The sequence below is a fragment of the Arvicola amphibius genome, chromosome 1 (genome assembly GCF_903992535.2).
Source record: "Arvicola amphibius chromosome 1, mArvAmp1.2, whole genome shotgun sequence".
In the NCBI taxonomy this organism is placed as follows: Eukaryota; Metazoa; Chordata; class Mammalia; order Rodentia; family Cricetidae; genus Arvicola; species Arvicola amphibius.
Genome location: NC_052047.1, coordinates 92,775,586 through 92,790,536, shown reverse-complemented (window position 1 = coordinate 92,790,536; position 14,951 = coordinate 92,775,586). Strand labels below are relative to the sequence as shown.

At 43.9% G+C, this 14,951-nt stretch overlaps 1 protein-coding gene across 1 annotated transcript; it reads right to left on the bottom strand.

The window, feature by feature from the left end:
• Positions 1-7,577: 7,577 nt before the first annotated feature.
• On the bottom strand, positions 7,578-9,200 carry Gpr75 (G protein-coupled receptor 75). The gene has a single exon (XM_038317401.1). It carries the CDS (start codon positions 9,198-9,200, stop codon positions 7,578-7,580), a length of 1,623 nt encoding a protein of 540 aa, XP_038173329.1.
• Positions 9,201-14,951: the final 5,751 nt, after the last annotated feature.

Genomic DNA, 14,951 nt, shown 5'->3' with positions numbered 1-14,951 from the left:
ACTGGGTCATAAGGTAGGGCCTTCATTATGGTATTAGGGCGCTGATAAGAAGATTTATTAGAGTGCTGGCTTCCTCTCTCTCTCCCATGTGAAGCCATACCAGAAAGGCAAACATCTAAATGTGTGATTTAGATACCAGCCTTGGAACCACCACTATACTAGGGGCTTCCTATCAAACAATGCTCTGAGTCAACAAAAGCAATCCAGAATGGCTTCAACATTTACCAGTCCCTTGGCACCCCCACATCCTCCTTTCCATAAAGCCATTTCTGATTCTTTGTTTTTATATACATAAGGAAAATGCCATATCGTATAGACAGAGAAACTGGCCTCCAGGTAACGAGGCCCACTGCAGGAAGGGCTGATAAGAACACACATCGTCCTCTGATGCCACCCAGAGGTGAAGGCAGCTTGACTATTGTCACATTTCATGGGTTACACCTACTTCCCAATCCAGAGAAAGAACAATCCTTACAAAGCATGTCACATGTGCCCCAATCCACTTCCTGGGTCATGGAGCAAAAACCACACACTAAGTCTAGTTAGGCTTGTCTCTTCTCATCCCCTGAAGGCCGTCAAAGATAACAGTTCATTTTGTCTTGTGAGGCTGAAATTGTATTTCTGAACCCCTCTCACTGGTATGCTGCTGCCACCAACAGTATTAATAAACTTGAAAAAATGCATGGTTTTGTCTGTGTTTCTGTGTGTACACACTCAGGTGAGTGTGCAGAGGACAACACGGGTGTGGTGTTCAGAAGACAACCTGCAGGAGTGAGTTTTCTTCCAATGTGGGTCCAGAGTGTTGAATTTAGGTCATCAGGCTTGGCAGCAAGTATGTTACCTGCTGAGCCATCTGGATGGCTCATTAATAAACTTCTTGCCTCAGGGACAATTCAACTCATTGCCTCTCTCTCAAATCTCTTCTCCTCCTCTCTCTCTTTCTAAAACCTAACAATTATAACCAGAGTTTTAGAGCAAAAGACCAGGCCCAGGAAATCATAACTAATAAATAATCAAAGATTTCGTCACCCACTTTTTTTCTTTCTTTCTTTCTTTCTTTCTTTCTTCTTCTTCTTTTTTTTGTTTTTTTTTTTTGTTTTGTTTTGTTTTTTTTTTGTTTTTCGAGACCGGGTTTCTCCGTAGCTTTGGAGCCTGTCCTGGAGCTAGCTCTTGTAGACCAGGCTGGCCTCGAACTCACAGAGATCCGCCTGCCTCTGCCTCCCGAGTGCTGGGATTAAAGGCCTGCGCCACTACCGCCAGGACATCACCCACTATTGTATGATGAATTCTTTTACAAACAGTTCGAAGTGGATTGGGGCACATGAATGATAGTGAACAGCAGAGGAAGACAGCGCACATGCCGGGAAGAGAAGCAGGTAAAGCAATGCATGCCCAACTTATCTGATCCCCTTTAGGACGGAAGTCATAAGGATAAGCCACTGTCTAAAGACTGCACTCACCTGTATTCCAGGAAGAGCAAAGCCTCAGAGAAAAGGGGCTGAGGGGTGGAGAATTATCCATACAACTGAGGCTACATTTGGAAGCAGAAATAAGGTTCCTCACGGGAACCTCCTCCACCATGAGATTGATCTCCCGGCACCTTGCAGAAACAATGACACAGTGACAAACCCAGTGCCACCTCGGCAAGGAATCCTCAACTTATTCAGACTTCTTTCCCCACTGCCTCAGTTCATTCTCTATTTAAACCTCAAGCTGGTGACACAGTCCCGTAAACCTGGGGCTCAGGAGGATGCTGTATACTCAAGCTCATCCTGCGTTATAGAGTGAGTTCCAGGTCGGCATGAGGAGAAACTGAGACCCAGCCTTCAGCCGTCTTCTCTCATCCCCAAGTTTTTTTTAAATATTTATTTATTTATTATGTATGCAATATTCTGTCTGTGTGTATGCCTGCAGGCCAGAAGAGGGCACCAGACCCCATTACAGATGGTTGTGAGCCGCCATGTGGTTGCTGGGAATTGAACTCAGGACCTTTGGAAGAGCAGGCAATGCTCTTAACCTCTGAGCCATCTCTCCAGCCCCTCTCATCTCCAAGTTTTAAGTTTCAGATCTACTCTAAGATCTACTCTAGGCTCATAGGACCCAATATCTGTTCCTCTTCCCAGTGCGTACATTAATGAAATCTCCCCCCTTTTTTATTTTTCCTGCCTCTTTAATTGATACGTTGGACCTGGAAAGAACCCTAACCTATCAGACTATGTACATTGTACTAACTAGGCTATCAGGGATAGAGATGAGGAGTTGGGAAATACCAGCCACAGCTTCCTGACAAAAATAGAAGCAAGCAATCTTTTATAGCACCCATGTTTTTTTCTTTATCTTCTTTATGAAGATGTGTTTGCTCTCTCTATTTTCCTTACTATTTTTATAAAATGTTTTTTTGGGGGAACTTAAACTTTAGTTCTTATATCACAGAAGGAACTGAATTAGAAGAGTGATGAATATCACTGAGAATACTGCTTGACATCTTGACTCTGCATCATCCCTCCCTCGTGTGTGTGTGTGTCTGTGTGTGTGTGTGTGTGTGTGTGTGTGTGTAGGCGTCAAGTCCAGGACCCTGCACATGACAATCAGGGGCTGTACCACTGAGCTATATCCCCAGCCCTAGGAAATGTCTTTAACTGAGCAGCTGTATTGTCTCAAGAGGGAGGATGATGGTGCTAGTGTTGCCGTTATCTGGCAGTAACAAGCCCTCTTGACATCTAAACAGCAAGTGACTGGTCACAAAGATGCTGCTGCAGAGAAATCTGGGTCTGTATTTCATTTGCAGAACCCAAATTGCATCTTCTTGACATTTAGGTTGTGAGCCTAGGCTTTAGTGACTGAACCATCTCTTCAGATCACAGATTGAGTCTTCTCCTAGTCCTGACTTCAGGGGAAGGTACAGAAAAGAATGGACTACGACTTCTAATTGTCTCTATGCACAGAAATGCCACTTCCTGGGTATTTGATGTGTGTGTGAACTATGGACAACCAAGAGGGTGGTATCTCTATGAACAGTCACTGGCTGTATAGGTGTCAGGAAGGCTTGTTCGGGAGTTAACAGTAGCAGTAGCTTGGCGACCCAGGTTAAAATTGGTTGTTAACTTGACTAGAACCAAAATGACCGAAAAGACAAAGCTCTGGGCAGGTCTATGGGACTATCTCTAGGTTGGACTGAGGTGGGAAGACCCACCCTAAATGTGGACAGCACGATTCTATTAGCTGAGTCCTGGACTGCACAAAGAGGTAAGTAACGAATATATCATTCTTGCTGTGTAATCGTTCTTGTGCCCTTGTCCTACAGCCCTGACGACAGACGACTTTGTAGATGCCTGACCTTTTCTTACTACAGTTCCCCAGTTTAAATTTTCATTAGATAAAACCTTGGTTGAGAAACTGAAAGTTCTAAAAAAAAGAAACAAACAAACAAACTCTATATTTGTTCCAGGTTAATCTCATTTTAAAGAGGTTGTTTAGCCAGGCTTAGTAGTGAGGTTCTATGTCACAGATACATCAGGAGAGTGAGGTAGGGGGATCCGTTCAAGGTATTCCCAGAGTACAAAGTAACTTCAAGGCCAGCTTGGGAAACCTTATGAGACCATCTCAGAAAATAAAAAGGGGGACTGGGATTATAAAAGGGATCAGAGGTAAAGTCACTTGCTCTTAAGGGTGAGTACCTGAGTTTGATCCCTGAGACCCACGTGGTAGGAGTAGAGACAACTTTTGAGGTTGTCCTCAGACCTCTACACATATGTTGTGGCACACACACACACACAAATGTAATAAACCATGGCTGAGGATGTAGGTCGGTGGTAGCACTTGTCCAGTATGTATGAAGAACTAGGTTTAAGCATCCCCAGCCCTGCTGGGAAACAGTCTAGTAAATAAGATTCTGGGGTTAATTATTCTTAGTATGACCACAGATGCTTCAAACTATGGGCAAACAAGTTATTTTATTTCTCAAAGATAACTCTTTAAGGCTGAACATATTCATTGTGCAAAAGTGAGCACTGTCACAACTCTAATGGCTCTTAAAGGGCAGGACAGAAATATAAGGTAATCAAAGTGGCAGGGCATTGTCTGGCTTGTGCCAGGTCCTGGATTCGATCCCCAGTGCTCAACACACACACACCAGGGAGGGGGCAGGGAAGGAGAGAAAGAGAACAGAGACACCATGACCATGGCGACTCTTATAGAGGAAAACACTTAATTGGGGTTTGCTTACAGGTTCAGAAGTTTAGTTTTGCTATCATAGTAGGAAGCATGATGGCACATTGGCAGACATGATTCTGGAGAGGTAGTTGAGAGTTTTACATTCAGGTCGGCAGGCAGCAGGAAGAGACAGTGTGCCACTAGGACTGGCTTGAAACTGAAAAGCCCACCCCTGGTGACATACTTCTTCTAATAAGGCTGCACCCACTCGAACATGAGCCATAGGGTCATTTTCATTCGAGCCACTGGAGGCTTTCCTGCAGTCCCAGCACTTGGGAGTCGAGATGGGATCTATACGCTTGAGACCAGCCTAGGCTGCATAGTGAAAGACTGCACACGACACCATATCAAAACTTGATTTTTCAGCAGCATGTGCTAGCATACACACTACTTCTGTGATGAGGAAGTAGGGGCAGAAGGAGTTTGAGGCTAGCCTATACTATATAGTAAGATCCTGTCTCAAAAAATAAATAAATAAATAAAACAAAACAAACAAACAAACAAAAGACCCGAAAGTTAGGATTTGCAGTACTTTTATTTTCCAAACTTATTTTAAAAGCACATTAAAACATCAGAAATAGAAATCTGGCCTAATGGTTAACATGAGAACACTTATTATAAAACATTTTAGAGATATATAATTTGCACGCAGTAAGCTTCAAGAGAATAATTAATGTATCCTGCAAATTAATTATATTCAACTGAATTCTCACTACTTTGACTTATTTTTTAGCCCTTATGAGGTGACAAGTTATATATGTCTGCCTATGTCAATATGACCATTATACTGGTACAGACAGACAAGTTTAGCTTAGGAAGAGACAAGTGTTATCTCTCTAAAGATAGGAGGGGGCCAGGAATTTAGCCCACTACCTATTTCATGCAAATGGAATAATTTCTTAATAAACATAAAGAAACTGAACACTTTCTATGTGCATGCTCTGTCTTCTTTGTTGTGTAAGTTTTACTTCTTAAAAATGGGCCCCATGCTGGTCAAATAATTTCAAACATAAAGGTCACACTAGGAAACCTAGCATTTAAAAATTTACAAGTAGTAATTTTTATATAGCCTTTGTTAAGTCACATTTTAAATGCCTGCTCCCTCAAAAGAGATACCTTTTTATGAATGTAATTTTTCAAATATTTTAAAGATTTAATTTTAATTTAATGTGTTTGAGTGTTTTGCCTGCATTTATGTCCCTGCATCATATGTATGTGGTGCCCAAGGCAGTCAGGAGAGGGCGCCGGGTCCCAGAGAACTGGGATTGCAGAACTGTCGGTGCTGAGAACTGAACCCCGGGTCCCCTGGAAGAACAAGTGGTCTTAACCTCTGAGCCATCTCCCAAGTCCCAGAGATATATACCTTTAAAAGTGTGCATTGTTATTGATTACAAATTTGCTTGCTTTATTGGACTTAATGCTAAGTTTTCAATTAAGACAAAAGTCTAATTGGTGCTGGGTAGTGGTGGAACAAGCCTTTAATCTCAGCATTCGGGAGGCAGAGGCAGGAGGATCTCCAAGTTCAGGCCTGCCTGGCCCAAAGAGTTAATTCCAGGATAGCCAAAGCTATCCAAAGAAACCCTGTCCTAAAAGAAAAAAAAGACTCTAATTGGCAATTTGCCAAAATTCTCCAAATGATTTTGGGAGAGGATATTAGATGTCTTGGATATTTTAATTCTTTGTTGAATCTGTCTCAGGGGAATATTAGTGGGAACCCTGTTGTGCTGAATCTGTAAAACACAGTAGCCACAGGGAAGAGTGATTTCCAAAGAGAATCCAGCTACCAAGATAAAGGAGAGTGGATATGCTATAAACCTTAGTAGAAAAATAGAGAGGGGGGAAGAGAAGGGGAAAGCTAGGCAAGCCAGCTCTAGGCGAGCCCTGAACTGCCTGTGGCTGAGCTGCTAGCTCTAGCTAGGCTTGTTCTGGCTCGGGAGCTACTCCACCTCTCAGCACCTCCTACCATCCTAGAGTTTGGGCAGAGCCTGGGAGAGAGTGTTCTGATCTGCGGGCTTTCTGTTCCTTGCACTTCTGAGCTTTGAGAATACTAGTTGGATATAACAGTTTGTAAAGATACTCTGTTTTGGGTCTAACAGTTAGCATTCCAAAATCCAAAGTTAGTGAGTTCAAATCCTAACTGCATGACCAAAATGTTTTTACGTTAAAAATGTGATTTCACGGTTGTTCTCCTAGGCATCAGTAAACCTAAGAAAACTAGTCTGAAGTGTAAGAATAACATAGTTGCTCATTTCCAGTTTAAGGTTAATTAGAGAATATAAAACAATTAGTTTGAGGTTAGGGGTGTACTTCAGTGATGATAGACTGGTTGCCTAACATGCACAAGGACCTAGGCTCAATCTCCAGCCCCATACAAATAGAATAAGGAAAAACTTGAAAACCTCCATCTGAAAATATTAATAGATCACCTTGAATCTTTTTCCATAGCAAGATTTAAATTCAAAAGGTTATTTTTGAATATCTATATGAACACTGTCAGGTGGCTCTCTACTAAATTCTCCTCGTACAGAAGGAAAGCCTACGTCACCCCACCTTACCTCCGCAAGTGCATCTCTACGTCTTGTTAAATAAGGGTAGTTAGTGTTAAATGTATGGATACACTGCCTCCCACAGACAAACTGCTGAGACACACCCTGTCTGCTCTCTCAGAACAGTGCCCCATACCGGATTCCCGGTTAAGATCCTTCTGAAACAGCAATTAACTGGTAACTACCAAAAACACTTTGTAAAGCTAGCTACTCAGTTGACACAAAACAACAATGTGTACAGTAAAAAGTGACAAGAATCCCAACTTTGTGTCGTTAGGTAACTGCCTCACACTGGCTGAGAACTTCTGGTAAGGACATCAGTACAGGTAACACATTTCTAGTGTCTGCTTTAACAATAAGCTTTTTATCTAAATCAACTTGCCACCAAAAAAAAGCATACTGTTTTCTATTTCAGTACTTCAAAGAGTCAAATTCCATATGTTTATAAAAATAACACTTCAGAAAGACCATTTTTCAGACACCTTTAAAAATGCGGCCATCCGTATTTAAGGACCCATAACACTGACTGAAAGGCTGTCATCATAGGACTGTTCCTGGCGTCTTCTTAGTACTTCAGTACAAAAGACTGGGACACACATCGGGGCAAAAACGATAATATGTTTTTACATCAAATCGTAAAATGTCAGGAAACCACGAAGCAAATCCAGATGCTAATATCTCAGACAAAAGAAAATCTAAAGGTCAACTCTTCAGCTGGCTCTTCAAGTTTTGCTTTGCCACTGGCCTCAACATCTTCCCAAGGCTTGTTCAGGCTTGGAAAAGCACCTGCCCCGAGCCTCGCTTCCCCGGCCTTGGGATTTAAACAGAGGGGATGGGAATCTGCTTGGCCGATGTGCTGTCGTACTCCTGCATCAGGTCGTTCGTGGTGTAATAGTGCATGGCGATGTACGAACTGGCAAACCCGAAAGAGTTTACCGTCTGTAACTTCCCCAGACTGCTCTCCTCCTGGGAGGGGCTGCTGTTATAGATGCTGTAGTAAGGTTCAATCCGAGTGTTGATGGGTGTCGAGCTGCTCTGACCGCAGTGCTGGTGTGCAGCGGACGCTTTGGGACTTACCACACTTTCCTTTGAGTGACTTGGGCCGCAAGCCTGGTCCACAAATTTTTTCTGTGGCTTTGGAGACAGCATGTAGGCGGAGTTTGTCTCGTGATGGGAAGATTTGTTTCTGTTGATTTCAAGGTTCCCTTTGCCCATGGCTCGAAGTCGCGTCTTCTGTTTGCAGCAGAGAAAGCCCAGGCCGATGTTCTGGAGGCACCAGAGCACTTTTCGTCTCAGCCCCGCACTGTTCCGAGAATATATAAAGGGATTTAATCCTGACTTGAAAAATATCAGAGTAAATCCAAACAGTTCAAACTGGTAAAGGATGAAGCTCCCGTTGTCAGACAGAACCACCTGCACCAGGGAAATCCCCAGAGGAAGACAGCACACCAGGACGGACAACACTATGATCACACAGGTGACCACGGCTTTGGAGTCCTTGGCAGTAGAAAGGTTGATGGCGGATACCAGCTGGAGTCGATTGGCTGAAGGGATCTGCATCTGGCTGGGGTTCTTAGTGTACCCATGAGTCTGAGTGTGCTGCAGTTTGTTGTAATTCTGGTTCCGGTACAGAGCTGGCACCGTGCCCTGCATAGGATCTCCACCTCCCTTCACAGAGGCCCCCATGAATGGCTGCGGTTTAGAAGCATCGACTGTGATCACAGGGGGGCACTTTTTGACTTGAGCATTCTTCCGGAGTGTCTGAGCAATCATGATGTAAGAGACAGACACCACAGCAACACAGAAGGTAAAGTCAACAACATACAGAGACAGAATGGCTTTCCCTTCCCCAGCCATCAGACTGGACATGGGGAGACAAAGGTGAGACTTACTGGTTCTCAACGTAGCCAAGGTGGCAAGGGTAAAACTGGTGGCCCAGAGAAGCAGGGTGAGGAGCAAGATGCAGGAAAAGGAGGCCGTGCAATTGGGTTGTTTCCCAAGCACCATTCGGAGCCGGTGCAGGGCAATCACAGCCACCATCTTGAGGGACATGATGATGAAGCCTGAACTGGTAAGGTGGAAGGTGAAGCAGAACGTTTCTGGGATGCTCCTGGCTGAGCTGAAGAACAGCACGAAGGTGAACATGGGAGCCGAAATCCCACAGATGAAGAGATCACAGAAAGACAGGTTTAAGATCATGAAATCAAAGTTGGTTCTGAACTTCCTCAAGGCGGGGTCAAAGAAAGACAAGAAGACAATAAAGTTGCCGTAAGAGCCTAGACAGAAGACGACAGCAAGCAGAAAAGTGCAAGTCACCAAGGTGGATGTGTGGATAAAGTCTCGAAGATCCTCCTGGAGAGAAGTGCCGTTGCCTCCCTGCGAGGGAGGCATGTATGGCAAGGTAGCATTGGCAGCATTCCGAAGGGGGACACTCGAGTTCATCTTCAGAGAGAGGTGTCTCTGGTGTTCTCAAAAAAAAAAAAAAAATCAACAGGAAGAGAGTCAGGACCTCAACTCACAGACGAGGGGCATGTGCCAAAAGAGGGCCAAGGAAGATATACGCCTGCACAGAAAAAGCACACCCAGAGACAGAAAGGAATTAGTGAGCATGGCAACTGCATTCCATTTCACAAAAGCATTCAAAAGTGTCATTTCTACTGCTTTGAAAAGCATGTCACAAATCCTACTCACAGAAAAGACATCCCAAACCAGGCACTAGAGACACACAGGAACATGACTTCTCAATTGCAAGTCCATGATCTCTTCCACGGAGGAGTTAAATCAGCACGGTAGCAGGGACTACAGCCAGGGACAAGGGGTACTGAATGTATCTCTTGGGGAGGAGCTGAGAAAGGATGAAAGGAGCTTTGGTGAGGAGAAGCCAGCTGGGTGAAAGGTGATGGGCAGGGAGAATGAACAGCTTGGGAAGCAGAGATTAAGTCTCTGCAGTAGCAGGACTGAGCAAGCAGCAGGCTGTGCTTGGAATACAAGTAGGAGGGTATTGTTCACACATGATGTGACCCTTCAATAAACGCTTATAAGTCAATAACAAATCCCATTATTTTCTCTAAGGAGAAATCTCTATTTCTCAGCATTTTTTCCTAGCTTGAGAGTTAAGTTCTTAGTTAACTGAAAACCCTCCTTTGATAAAGAAAAGTCCTGACTACATTTGAGAGAAGAAAAAAATTAAAGTAACAAAAGGTGTCTGAGATTATATTTGTAATTTCCAAGGTGCAAAGCAACGCTTTGGAGTCTGAAGCTGTAGCACAATGGTACTATACCTGTCTAGCATATAGGAGGTTTGGTGTTTGATCACCAGCAAACATGCCCGTGCGCGCGCGCGCGCGCGCACACACACACACACACACACACACACACACACACACACACTCACCATACCACTATGAGGGCTAGAGAGAAGGCTTAGTGGTAAAAAGTATGTGTTGCTCTTGCAGAGAACCCAGGTTCCAGTTCTAGGATCCAGGCTAGATGGTCCAACTCCAGAGAATTAGACACCTTTTCCTGGATTTCACAGACACTTACATTCATACATGTACCCCCCCACACACATATATACATACTTTAAAAATAAAACTTTTAAGAAGCATTATATAAACTCTAAGTGCTAGTTATTATTACAACAGGAATATCATCATCAAATAGGAGGTATTAATTCTGTATTCATTTACTATATTAACCACACAGTATTGTGTGAGTTGCTAAATACACATAGATGAAGAAGCACTTGGTACATTCAAAGAATAACCTTCTTGCTCCTTATTTCTTTTCCACAGTGCCCCCACCCACGTCTCTTGAGGTTGGATATTTATTTAGTGGATTATGGAAGGGAAAGGGAGAGGGGTGAGGGGAGAAGGGGGAAGAAACAGAGAGAAACAGAGAGAGAAACAGAAATGAGAGAGACAGAGAGAGAAGGGGGAAGGGGAGAATGGAGTGAGGCAGAAGCTGCCTCTTCATGGGAGAGACAGAAAAGAGGCTCAGGCTGGCCATTTTTCTCTCTTATGCAGGGAAATGTAATATATACCCACACCAATCTTCACTGTTCCCAACCCTAAGATGTGTGGGGTCTGCTCTCCATCCTCTCCCAAACAGGACTCCAGCAAGACAGATAACATTTAGTGCTCTACACTTGACAACTGGAAAACATTTGCTTTGATTTAACACTGCAGGAATAAGCCACGGCACTAAGGAGGTCCAGAGCCTATCCTCAGAATATTTAACCACCAGCTTGAGCTGGAACCCAGAGGTCTCCAGTGCCAACCCTTTAGCTGCTGGATCGGGGGGGGGGGGAGAGGCCGGGGGGAGGTTGCAGATTGAGTCCAGTTAATGAGGGATTACTGGGGCTTCAAGCACAGATATGGGCTGGCCTACAACAGTAGCCTTTCAGCATTTAACCAACAACAAGTACAGCCTTGGCAGTGAGAATCAGATAGATCGGTTTGGGGAGAGCCGTGTGACCAACCATTGTGTCCCCTCATTAAGACAGAAGCAGCCTCTGCTACTGCAATGGCCATGGACTGCAGAACACACACTATGGTAAATTACTTCATTGCACTGTGACACCAACTTTTCTGCTAAATAAGCTTTCTTTAAACTAAGTTCTAGCCGGGCGGTGGTGGCGCACGCCTTTAATCCCAGCACTCGGGAGGAAGAGGCAGGCGGATCTCTGTAAATTGGAGGCCAGCCTGGTCTACAAGAGCTAGTTCCAGGACAGGCTCTAAAAAAGCTGCAGAGAAACACTGTCTCGAAAAACCAAAAAAAGAAAAAAGAAAAAAATAAACTAAGTTCTATGGGAGATAAAAGTATAATCTAGAAAAAACATTCTTATCAGTTAATAGACAGCTTTTATTGCTTTTAGTTTAAGACTGCATGCCTGTAAACTCTTTTGATATTGTTACAGATGAACAACAACAGTGTCTTGCTGGTGGCTTTAAAAAAAATGTACCTTGGAGTTAATTTATGAAAAGGGAAGAAAAAGAAAAACCCATCTGGGAAGTTAGGAGAGCAGAGATACTGGAGTAGCAAGAATCTGGGCCAGAGAAAGTATACATTTTGTGAATGTGGAATCACGGTGCTTAGAGAAACAAGGTGATAATGAAGTGGAATGGTGGAAGTTACAAGACCCCAACTATAGATGTGGAGGATGAGATGCTAAGGCACCAAAATTAATCAGGGGAAAGAAAGAACAGTAGTGAGAAAGAGAAGGAGCCAGGCAGGAGGCAGGGGGTGGACACTGACTCTGGAGTGAGAAAAGCTGGGTGTTATAGCTCAGTGATAATGCATGAGGTCTTAGGGGTTGGGAAGATGATTCGGAATTATTATGAGGGCAATTTTGCATAATCAATTAAAAATATATACAACTCCATGTTAGGAAATAACTGCAATATAATCTGTCAGCACAACTGTCAGTATCTGTTTAGAAAGTGTTTATGATATGCTGGGCACTGTTCTCAGGGTTTACACTACTGACTTTCCCCAAAGCCCCATAATAATATCTCTATCTCCATTTTGAAGATGAGGAAACCCAGTTGGAGAGATCACTCAGCAAGGTGGCAGAACTTCCATATGAATTAAGCAATTACTTCTCAAAGCCCACATTCTTTAACTCCATTACACACACACACACACGCACACGCGCACACACACACACACACACACACACACACACACTCAAAAGGGATCTGTGGCTCAAAGCTAAATTACAATAGCTATCATTTATTGAATTGCTATTACATCCTATGCTCTCATACTTGAAGCTTTAGATAAGATAGCAACCTTTACTTAACTCTCAAAACAATACTATTAAGTATTAAAATTCTGTTCCCAAGTAAAAGTTCCTGGAACACAAAACTTCAAAACCAAGAAAGGAACAGGGGAGAAAGTCAAACCAGAACAGAGTACTAACTCTTGGGACTTTAAGAGGAAATTAAGAACAAAAACAAAAACATAAACCAGATGGTGGTGGTGGCGCATGCCTTTAATCCCAGCACTCAGGAGGCAGACAGGTGGATCTCTGTGAGTTCCAGGCCAGCCTGGTCTACAGAGCAAGTTCCAGGAAAATTAGGACTCTGACACAGAGAAAACCCTGTCTCAAAAAACAAATGACAAAACATATATATAATCTTGTGTGTGTATGTGTGTTCAATGCTTTGGAACAAAGTCAATAGTGGTTAACTATTCCTAAACATTAAATATTTATTTCCAATAAGCTCTATCAGAATGATTTTAAGTTATAAAACCAGCTTTAATTATATTTTTATTGTGTTTATCTATTTAGCGTGTGTATTGACTGTTGCACTGTGTTTACTTAGTTCTATGCCAAGTCAACACATCTAGGGTCATTTTGAAAGAAGGAACCTCGACTGTGGGCAAGCTTATGGTACATTTTCTTTTCTTTCCTTTTCTTCCTTCCTTCCTTCTTCCTTCCTTCCTTCCTTCCTTCCTTCCTTCTTTCTTTCTTGGTTTGGTTTGCCAAGACTGGGTTTTTCTGTAACTTTGGAGATCCACTTGTCTCTGCCTCCCAAGTATTGGGATTAAAAGTGAGCATCACCGCTGCCTAGCTGGGGTGAATTTTCTTAATTGATAATAATGTGGGCTCACTGTTGGTGGTTCTGGGTATACAGGCTTAGCAAGACATGAAAAAAACCAATAAACAGCAATCCTCCAAAGCATCTGCATCAGTTCCTGCCTCAAATTCCTGCCCTGACTTTGTGTGATGCACTACAAGCTCTAAAATAAAACAATCCTTTTTCTCCCCAAGTGGCTTTGGTCAGTGCTTTATCATAGCAGAGAAAGTCTAACTAAGACAGGCATGCATGTAGAGTTCTGAGGATAATTTGTGGAAGTTGGGTCTCTGCTTCCATCATGTGGGTTTTCAGGATTAGTGGCAAGGGCCTTTGCTGCTGAGCCATCTCACCAGCCCAGAATACCAGTTTTAAGCATATATATTAACAGCATTAAGACAGAATAAGCGGAGTGTAGTGGCACACATCTGGGGAGGTTAAGCCAAGAGAATCATGAACTCAAAGTCAGCCAGGATTATACAGCAAGTTTCTAGTCTAGATTACATACATATGGTGAGACTTTATCACAAAATGAACTCACATGCATCTGATTACAGCTGAGGAGGGATGCTGAAGTAACTAGGAGAACCAGGAGTTCCAAACATTGTATAGTGTGGCAACCCTTAGTAAAATTCCGGTGTGTGGCCCAGGACTTGAACTCCAATGCTCAGGAGGCAGAAGCAGGCAGATCTCTGTGATATGGAGACCAGGCTGGCCAGCCAAGGACACATATGAGACTCTGCTGTGAAAAGCTGGAAGTGGTGGCACGGCCTGTAATCCCAAGCACTCAGGAGGCGGAAGGCAAGATCACCCTGGGCTACATATCAAGATCCCTGTGTGATGTGTTCCTAACACCGTGCTGTTTTTATCTTTGAAGCAAACGTTTGGACATTTATAAGCCTTACAAGCTACCACATGATTTATTGGATTATTCTAATTTATCCCACCCCCCAGTAAGTGTCGTTTCTTCATGGCAGGCATTTTTTGAGCCTAACCATCACACAGAACAAAGTTCTGTCCGTTCCCACTGATTTGAAAGGATCTGGGAAACCTCAGAGTGGCTAGATAACTCGCCCAAGGTCAGTAAGATATTTCAAATCTCCCATTCTTTCTAGCCAGCTAAACTACCCCCTGGAGATTGCCAATAGCTGGTGGGGTGGGAAGACCTGAGTCTCTGATTGATTGATGAGGTGGTTGAGGAGCACAATGGGCTGGGAGGTTGCAGATTTACATCCGCCAGTGATTGGCAATGGGTGGGGGCTCTCTAGAATTGAAGGAAAGACGGGCCTAGGCCTCTCCAGGGATGCTTGGACTCAGGCTTGTGGTGGTGGGTTGTGGTTCATCCATTTAGAGCCTAGGAGCTTCCTGCAGGCTGCACGCTAACACAGGTGCGCATCCTGTCAGGCCAAGCTCAGCTTGCTCCCCGCTCCCTCCTGCCTCAGAGTCCCTCTGGTCTGGGCCCACGGCCTCTCACCTGCCCGCTGGCCGCAGCGCAGCCCTTCCTCCTCCATGTTGCAGCCGCGACCCCAGCTGCGCCCGGCGGCCTGAATGCTGCCCGGCTAGAGGAATCGTCGCCATCGCCGCCTCCACCTCCGCGCATCCCGGGAGCCTA

Excerpts from the sequence above, each read along its gene's own strand:
- Gpr75 (XM_038317401.1), bottom strand. The coding sequence starts at position 9,200 with ATGAACTCGAGTGTCCCCCTTCGGAATGCTGCCAATGCTACCTTGCCA.